The sequence below is a fragment of the Carlito syrichta genome, unplaced genomic scaffold (assembly GCF_000164805.1).
Source record: "Carlito syrichta isolate Samal-C Ts95f unplaced genomic scaffold, Tarsius_syrichta-2.0.1 Scaffold312739, whole genome shotgun sequence".
Taxonomy (NCBI): Eukaryota; Metazoa; Chordata; class Mammalia; order Primates; family Tarsiidae; genus Carlito; species Carlito syrichta.
This window is the reverse complement of record NW_007256835.1, coordinates 949,100-957,851: the sequence shown is the minus strand read 5'-3', so window position 1 is coordinate 957,851 and position 8,752 is coordinate 949,100. Positions and strand designations below refer to the sequence as shown.

At 39.1% G+C, this 8,752-nt stretch overlaps 1 protein-coding gene across 1 annotated transcript in view; it reads left to right on the top strand.

Moving 5' to 3' along the window:
- VPS4A (vacuolar protein sorting 4 homolog A) overlaps positions 1–8,752 on the top strand; it is a 176,001-nt gene that overhangs the window by 56,956 nt on the left and 110,293 nt on the right. Inside the window, exon 2 of the mRNA XM_021718565.1 lies at positions 5,797–6,010. Coding sequence (XP_021574240.1) covers positions 5,797–6,010 — 214 coding nt within the window. The remainder of the gene's footprint in view (positions 1–5,796; positions 6,011–8,752) is intronic.

The window sequence follows — 8,752 nt, the reverse complement described above, 5'->3', positions numbered from 1 at the left end:
GCCCAGGCGGGTCTCGAACCCACAGGCTCAGGCAATCCACTCACCTCAGCCTCCCAAAGGCGCGGGATTACAGGCTGAGCCACTGAGCCCGGCTATTTTGACTTTTTGTGAAGATGATGTCTAGTTGTGTTGCCCAGGCTGGTCTCGAACTCCTGGGCTTAAGCATCCCTTCCATCTTGGCCTCCCAAAGTGCTGCAATTACAGGCATGAGCCACCATGCCCGCCCATTTCTGTGAATTCTAACACCTGTATACATTCTTGTAATTGTCACCACAACCAGAATACAGGACAGTTCCATGACTTCAAAAAAACTCTGTCATACTATCCCTTTAAAATCATATCCTCCCTCATTCTTAATCCCTGGAAACTGCCCATTTATTTTTCATCATATAGTTTTGTCTTTTCGGTAAGGGTAACCTTTTGAGACTGGCATAATGCCTTTGAGATTCATCCAAGTTACTGAGTGTGTTAATAGTTAATTCCTTTTTATTACTGAATAGTATTCTATACTATAGCTGTGTCACAGTTTATCCTTTCACTACTGAAGGAAATTTCGATTGTTTCCAGTTTTGGCACTTAGGAATGGCACTGCTAAAAACATTTGTGTACACGCTTTTATATGAACATAAGTTTTCATTTCTCTGTTAGACTATCTTTAAATTATTAATTACGTTATTGTTTTTTGCATATTTTGTTCACTGGTATATTATTATTTTTATTATTATTTTTTTTTGAGTTGGCGTCTTACTCCATCGCCAAGGCTGGAGTGTAGTGGCACACTCACGGCCACCTCAGTGTCGACCTGCTGGGCTCCGGTGATCCTTCTGCCTCAACCTTACCAAGTACTCAAAACTACAGGCACACACTACCACACCTGGCTAATTTTTGATGTATTGTAGACACAAGGTCTCGCCAAGTTGTCTGGGCTGGTCTCAAACCCACAGGCTCAAGAAATCCACTCCAAAAAAAAGAAAGAAAGAAAGATAGGAGCCAGGCACGGTGGCTCACACCAGTAATCCTAGTACTTTGGGGGGCTGAAGCAGGAGGATCATGTGAGCCCAGGAGTTTGACACCAGCCTAGGCAATGCAGCAAGACCTCATCTCTACAAAAAATAAAAAATGTTAGCCGAGCAGGGTGGTGTACGTGAAGTCCCAGCTACTCGGGAGACTGAGGCGGAAGCATCACTTGAGCCCAAGAGGTTGAGGCTGAGCTAGGATTGTGTGGCAACAGGGTGAGATCCTGACTCAAAAACAAAACAAAACAAAACAAAGACAGAAAGAAAGAGAAGTACACTCTAAAAAATCAATAAGTGAATATGCTATGTTACTTTAAAATGAAGGGGGATAATGAAAGCAGAGTCACTCTGAACATACCCAAGGTTTACACCACCAGACCCTAGACTGCGGTATACTGAAATCCCAAAATGGCCAGGAGACTTAAGCTAAATAAGACACCTGCAAGTTGAGAATGTAAAAAACTTTTTACTGAAAGTAAAACAATTCCTCCCTAATGTTTTTGGTGGCTGTCTATCAGGTTCCTGATTTGGGTGAGGACTTTAGGATGATGTTGCAGAGAAACTTCTTGGGAGAATACTTTAACAGTGATGTCAACATAACTCATTCCTGTGCAGAATACAAAGCCAGATCTCCCACCCTTAGGATATTCTAGGAACAACCTTGTTTGCAACAGTGGGGAGAAAAATGGCACCATTTTCCTCATAATTTTGTTACCAGCATAGTTTCACTTAAACTCATAGTAGCAATCACCAGCTGGGATTAAAAAAACATAATAGTGATAAAGAGAAAAATATTGGCAGTTTCCACAAAGACAAAAAATAAAGAGAAAAATATTGATTATATGACAGGTTGATGTTTATAAGGGAATGTGATCAGTTTATCCAAATATGTGTGTTTCCAGCCGTAGGCTATGTCTGTCCTCTGAAATAGCATTCAGTTTAAAATCAGGCCAAAGGCCGGGCTCTGTGGCTCAAGCCTGTAATCCCAGCACTTTGCGAGGCTGAGGTGAGAGAATTGCCAGAGCCCACGGGTTTCAGGACAGCCTGGCCAACTTGGTGAGGCCTCTTCTCTACAATACATCAAAAAATTAGCCGGGCATGGTAGTGCACGCCTGTAGTTCCAACTACTTGGAAGACTGGGGTGGAAGGAATGCCGGATAAATGGATGGATGGATGGATGGATGCGTGGATGCCTAATGTGCCAAACATAGAACTCCTTGTAACCTTATTCATTAGAGCTTGGAATTTAGTAAGAATCAGTTGGGTCTTGGATTCCATCCAGTGCATTATAGCTTTTGAAGACTCAACAATATGTTAGTTTGCGTTTCTTCCATATTTAAAATTTAAACAAGAGATCAGGCATGGTGGCTCACACCTGTAATCTCAGTGCTTATGGAGACCAAGATGAAAGGATCACTTAAGGCCAGGAGTTTGAGACCAGCCTGGGCAACATAGCGAGACTCTTGTCTCTACAAAAAATAAAGAAATTAGCTGGATGTGGTTGTATATGCCTGTTGTCCTAACTACTCTGGAGCCTGAGGCAAGAGGATTACTTGAGCCAAGGAGTTTAAGGTTATAGTGTGCCGCTGCACTCCAGCCTGAATGTTAGAGTGGACCCTATCTCAAAAAATAAAATAAAAATAAAAATTGAGCAAGGTTTCAGGATAAGTTTTCTTCATTTCTTAATTTTTTAAAATAAAGCTATAAACTTATTAAAATTTTTAAAAATTTCTTTAAAAATTCAGATATATAGAATTTAGAAAGAAAAACTGCAGTTCTACACCTATATATAAGCACTATTAATATTTTGATGAAAATCCTTCCAGACATCTTTACGTATATGTATGGTACTTCTCCTCCTAAAGAGGAGAAGGGGTTGCAGTGATGCTTTTAGGGTAGGAGAAAAAACCCCCTTCACCTTCAGTAAGAGTGATACATGAATGAAAGGGAAACAATTAGCTTTGACATGTAAACACTTAAAACAGTTCATAAACACCAGTGTTTGATTAAATATTTTGAGAATTATCTTCAACTCTAAGAAAAAATAATTCTGAAATATATTATGGGTTCTGAGTTGAAATGAAAACCATGTAGGAGTGTCAAGTCTCTGCTTATCAAGCCAGGTGTCCAGATGAAAGCCTCAATATTAATATAAGACTAAAACAGAAGACTGTTAACTTTCTACCTTTCCCAAACTTCAGGTAGACTAGAAACAGATGTCTATTCAGAGTTCTTCAGTCATTATAATTGGCTAATTAAATGGAGGTTACGGGCTGCATTACCCTCAACCTAGGTAAAACTGCTTGTTCTTTTTAATAAGGTAGTCTATAAATTATATATATAGGACTGTTTTTGTTTTAGTAGATATATGCAGTAATCAGTTCAGTGGTGCTACTGTGAGATTGAATTAACTTCTAAACAGATAATTAAGGGTTCTCTTTTAACTACTATAATATTCAAGGGTAGTCATTTAGAGTTTCTTTAATTTGCCCCAGTTGGTAGCACAATCATTAGTTTACTATCTTAAATGTTCAAAAAGCATGTTTCTGCTACTAGCAATAACTGGAAACCTTGGGAATTTCTGCCAAACTTCTTGAAAGCACAAAGTTAAAGTACGTATTGAAATGCCTGAGCCAGTTGCTCAAGGGATATACTGGCTACATCTCTGCTAATTTTTCCAGGGTAAAAATCTCCTTGGTGACCTGAGGCAGCTAGCTTTTTCTCTCTCCACCCAGCAATACACGTTATGATAACTATGCATAGAAATCACACACATGTATATACAAACACACATAAACTATGTCTAAATGCTAATATTAGAGTTATTTTCTAGTATTATGCTTAATTTCAGCAAATCTTGTTTAATGTATAAGAAAATAACTTGTACTTTTCTACTGATTACTATTAAAACATTTTAACTCTTCTCTGACCTTCTAATTTAGGAAGGAAAAAGAAAGGCACCTACTGTTTATTGAATGTTTAGTATGTGTCTGAAATTTTTACTTGCTTGGTGTTACTTCTATTTTATAGATGAGGACTTCAGAACAGTCAAATGAGACCACATAGCTTTGAAATAGTAAGCACAACTAGAATTTGAACCAGGTCTGTCTGATTCCAAAGGTATCTCTATCACCATGCCATGCTATAAAATGAACTGTCAACTGTTAGGTTCATAAAATACTATCATTAACAATATTAAGGAAAAAAAACCCCAAGGTACAGCACAGTAAGCAAATATCATACCATTGTGTGAAATATGTGTGTATCATAACACACACACGTGTGTGTTTCTTTTTATATGTGCTTAGCATATCAGGTATCTCTCTCAGTGATTGCCTCCAAGGTCTCACTGTTGCCCAGGCTGGAATACAGTGGCATGCTCATGGCCACCACAGCCTTGACCTGCTGGGCTCAGGCAATTTTTCCACCTCAGCCTTCCAGGTAGCTGGAACCACAGGCACATGCTACAACACTTGGCTAATTTTTATTTATTTATTTATTTAAGTTATAGAGACAAGATCTTGCCAAATTGCTCAGGCTGGTCTCAAACCCCTGGGTTTAATAATCTTGCTGGATGCAGTGGCTCATGCTTATAATTCCAGCACTTTGGGAGGTGGAGGCAAGAGGACTGTCTGACTCAGGGATTCGAGACCAGCCTGAGCAACATTGCAAGCCCTCGACTCTACAATAAATTTTTTTAAAAATTAGCCAGACGTGGTGGCACATGCCTGTGGTTCCAGCTACTTGGAAGGCTAAGGTGCAAGGATTGCCTAAGCCTAGCAGATCAAGGCTGCAGTAGCTGTGAATGTGCCACTGTACTCCAGCCTGGGTGACAGAGTCAGACTCTGACTCAAAAATAAATAAATAAATAGTGCTCTTCAGTTTTTCTAGTTTTGTTGTTGTTATTGTTGTTGTTACTTGTTTTTGAAAGATTAGGTCTTGCTACTGTTGTCCAGCCTGTAGTGGAGTGGCTATTCATAGGCACTATCATAACTCCTGGGCTCAAGCAATTCTCCCACCTCAGCCTCCCAAATAACTGGGACTGCAGTCTTGCACTACTATATCTGGCCTATTTATCTAGTTTTTGAAACAAGAACTCCATGTTTCTAATGTCAGTAGTTGCAATCATGACTGAGGTAAAGGAGGAAGTATTTTATATGAGTGTTAATATTGAACTTAAAAAGAACAAAAGCTTCCTATCCACTAAAAGCTCTACTAATCTGGGGCTACATTAATGGAAATAGAGTGTTTTGAACAAGCAAGGGGAAGAGCTGAGTCTGGTTTGCACTTATCAGATAATAAATTAACTTGAATATACTTTATTTTTGTGCTTGTTTTTTAAAAACTATAATGACCTATTTATATAGCTGTCTCCCCTGCTTCATTTGCCCTTATATTTTCAGTGGCTAGCCTAGTTCCTGACACTTGTAGCCAATAATATGTTAGGTAGCTAATAAATGTTGAACTGAATTGAACTAGAATATTTAGTATGGAAAAGATAGATAACTGGCTTCAGATAGTTGAAGGGTTCTTATGTAGAGAAGAGATTGTTTGTTGTATATGGCTTCAGTAGACAGAACCAAGAAGTTTCTAAAGGTTGAGTAACCTAGGTTAGATAGCACTGTCTCAGGAGGTACTGAATCAATCTCCAAGAGATTCATGGCTCTTTCACTTTGTTTTTGGCCTCCACTTTGTTCTAGATATACATATATAACTATTTTGGTTGTCATTTATGATAGGAAGCAAAAAACTAACCTTCTTCTTTGATTTTTATTCTTAGTCAAGTTCATTCGAGAAGTAACACCATATATCAAGAAGCCATCATTAGTATCAGATCTGCCATGGGAAGGTGCAGCTCCCCAGTCACCAAGCTTTAGTGGCAGTGAGGACTCTGGTTCTCCGAAACATCAGAACAGCACCAAGGACAAGAAAGTCATCCCTCTCAAAATGTGCTTTGCTGCTAGAAACCTAAGCATGCCGGATCTGGAAAACAGGTGAGCTGTACCCAACAAGAATAACATACATATAGCTTTACAAACTTAAGAACATGTTGCAATATTACATGACTCTGTAAACTATATAGAGGAAAAAAACATCAATCTGAATGAGAGATTCAATCTTGGAGTTCTGTATTTAAATTATTTTACATATATGTACATGTAAATGTATAAAAGAATTTTGTACAGCACACAAGAAGCTGTTTAATGAGGTTACTCCTAGAGAGTGAAATGGGTAGAAAGAAAGAGGGGTCTTCTACTCTGTCTTTTGTACTTTTCTAAAGTAATCTTTTTTCACTTTCAACATGTATTACTTTATAACTGAAAAAAGTCATGTTAAAAAATGCTTTAACTGTTTGCTTGATGGAAATTCCTTACACTGTGGATAGTAGATAGAGTCAGAGAACTGCATTACAGATCTGACTGCATTAACCAGCATTGTGACCCTGGCAAGTTAGCGTGTCTTGACTTCAGTTTCCTCATTTGCAAAATAAGAAAGTTGAATTGGATAATTTCTAAATCTGAGTTCTGTAATCAGGATGGGACAGAGCAGAGAAGACAGTAAGGAACTGAATGACCTTCTTGGGCATTTGAGGCTATAGGGACATTTGAACTTCTGCTCTGTTGTTATATTATGTGGTATACTTTTAAAAGCTGAGCTGTACAATCCAATAGACCTTGGTTTGGATCCCAGCTAGGTCACCTGGTCAGAGTAAAGTTCTGAACAGGTCTCTTTACCTCCATAAACCGCCATGTCCTCATCAGTTTTTAAAAAAGGATAATAGTACTTAGCTCAGTGTACAGATTAAAGGAGATGATACATATGAAGGCCCTTGCACAGAGCCAAGCGTATACAGTAGGTTCTCAAGATATAGTAACTTTAAAAAGTCTTAACTGAGCCGGATTCAGTGGCTCAGCCTGTAATCCCGTGCCTTTGGGAGGCTAAGGTGAGTAGATTGCCTGAGCCCGCGGGTTCGAGACCCGCCTAGGCAGCGAGACCTCATCTCTACAATAAATCAAAAAATCAGCCGAGCATGGTAGCACATGCCTGTAATTCCGGCTACTTGGAAGGCTGAGACGGAAGGCTCGCCGGAGCCCAGCAGGTCGAGGCTGCGGTGGCCGGGAACGGCCACTGCACTCCAGTCTGGGCGACAGAGTGAGACTCCAACTCAAAAAAAAAAAAAAAAAAAAAAGTCTTAACTGACTACTATGTATACACATTTTGAGAATTATAAGACCGGGCACGGTGGCTCAAGCCTGTAATCCCCGCACTTTGGGAGGCTAAGGCGAGAGGATTGCCTAAGTCCAGAGGTTTGAGACCAGCCTGGGCTACTTGGCGAGACTTTGTCTTTACAATAAATCAAAAAATTAACTGGGCATGGTGGTATGCGCCTCCAGTTCCAGCTGCTTGTAAGGCTGAGGTGGAAGGATTACCTGAGCCCAGTAGGTCGAGGCCGCAATGACTGTCAGTGTGCCACTGCACTCCAGCCTGGGCGACAGAGTACAACTCCAACTCAAAAAAAAAAAAAAAAAAAAATATATATATATATATATATATATATATATATATTCCCGTATGTTTGTTTTTTTTTTTTTTAAGTTCAAGACATTGTAGCAATTACTTTGTGTCACATATAGTATTATTCTTGAAAGGTTGTATGTATGTTGAATCATCTAAGTACAACCCAACTTAATCTTTAAAGACATCTTTTATTTTTTTTTATAAAGTAAGAATTTAATGTGTAAAGCAAATAATCATCTCTGCCTCTTAAATCCATCATTTTTTTTTCAAATGGGATGCATTTACAATAGAGTCTTTGATCTGTTAATCATGGGCTTAAAAGAAAAAGTTAGGTAATGGGGACCATAGAGAAGCAAATAAAATAGAGAAACAACATGATTAAGAACAAATTGCAAGTAAATTTGTTAACTAGCTGTCAGGCTGAGGAAGTAGAATGTAGATTTCATTATAAATTGTTTCTGAGAATAAATTCCTATAGTACTGCTAATGTAGTGGGTATTAGAGAAAAATACAAAACATTGTAAAGTTTCTAAAGAACCCTGGGGTTGTGGGAGTAGGGAAAGAAGGAAGGTGATACGACTTAGCTCTGTTAATAGCAATTGACTACTTTATCATCTTCTGAGGTGTGTTTTAGAACCCAGTAACATTGATCTTCGTTAAAACTTGGGGGCTGTGTTGTCTTTGACATGTTTATGTGCTGAAAACATTTGGTTTTCAGCACATAATGTTTAGATTTTAAATAAGTCTTTGGAACCAAATAGAGAGGACAGTTTGGGGCTGTTCAAGAGTTACAGTATTGTATCTCCTTTTTCAGTAAGATGATCAGTCTGCTTGACTATGGCACACTACAACGAAAAGGCCTTAGAAGATTCAGGCTAGTGCTGAGATTGGCAGTCTTTTTTTTTTTTAAGCTGGAGTCTCATTCTGTTGTCCAGGCTGGAGTGCAGTGGCACACTCACAGCCACTGCAGCCTCGTCCTGCGGGGCTCAGGCATCCTTCTGCCTCAGTCTTCCAAGTGGCTGGAATTATAGGCATGCGCCATCATGCCCAGCTAAGTTTTCTTGATTTATTGTAGAGATGAGTCTCACCAAGTTGCCCAGGCTGGTCTGGAGCCCCTGGGCTCAGGCAATACTTTCACCTTGACCTCCCAAAGTACTGGGATTATAGGCGTGAGCCACTGCACCCAGTTGAGATTATCAGTCTTTTTTTTTTTTTTT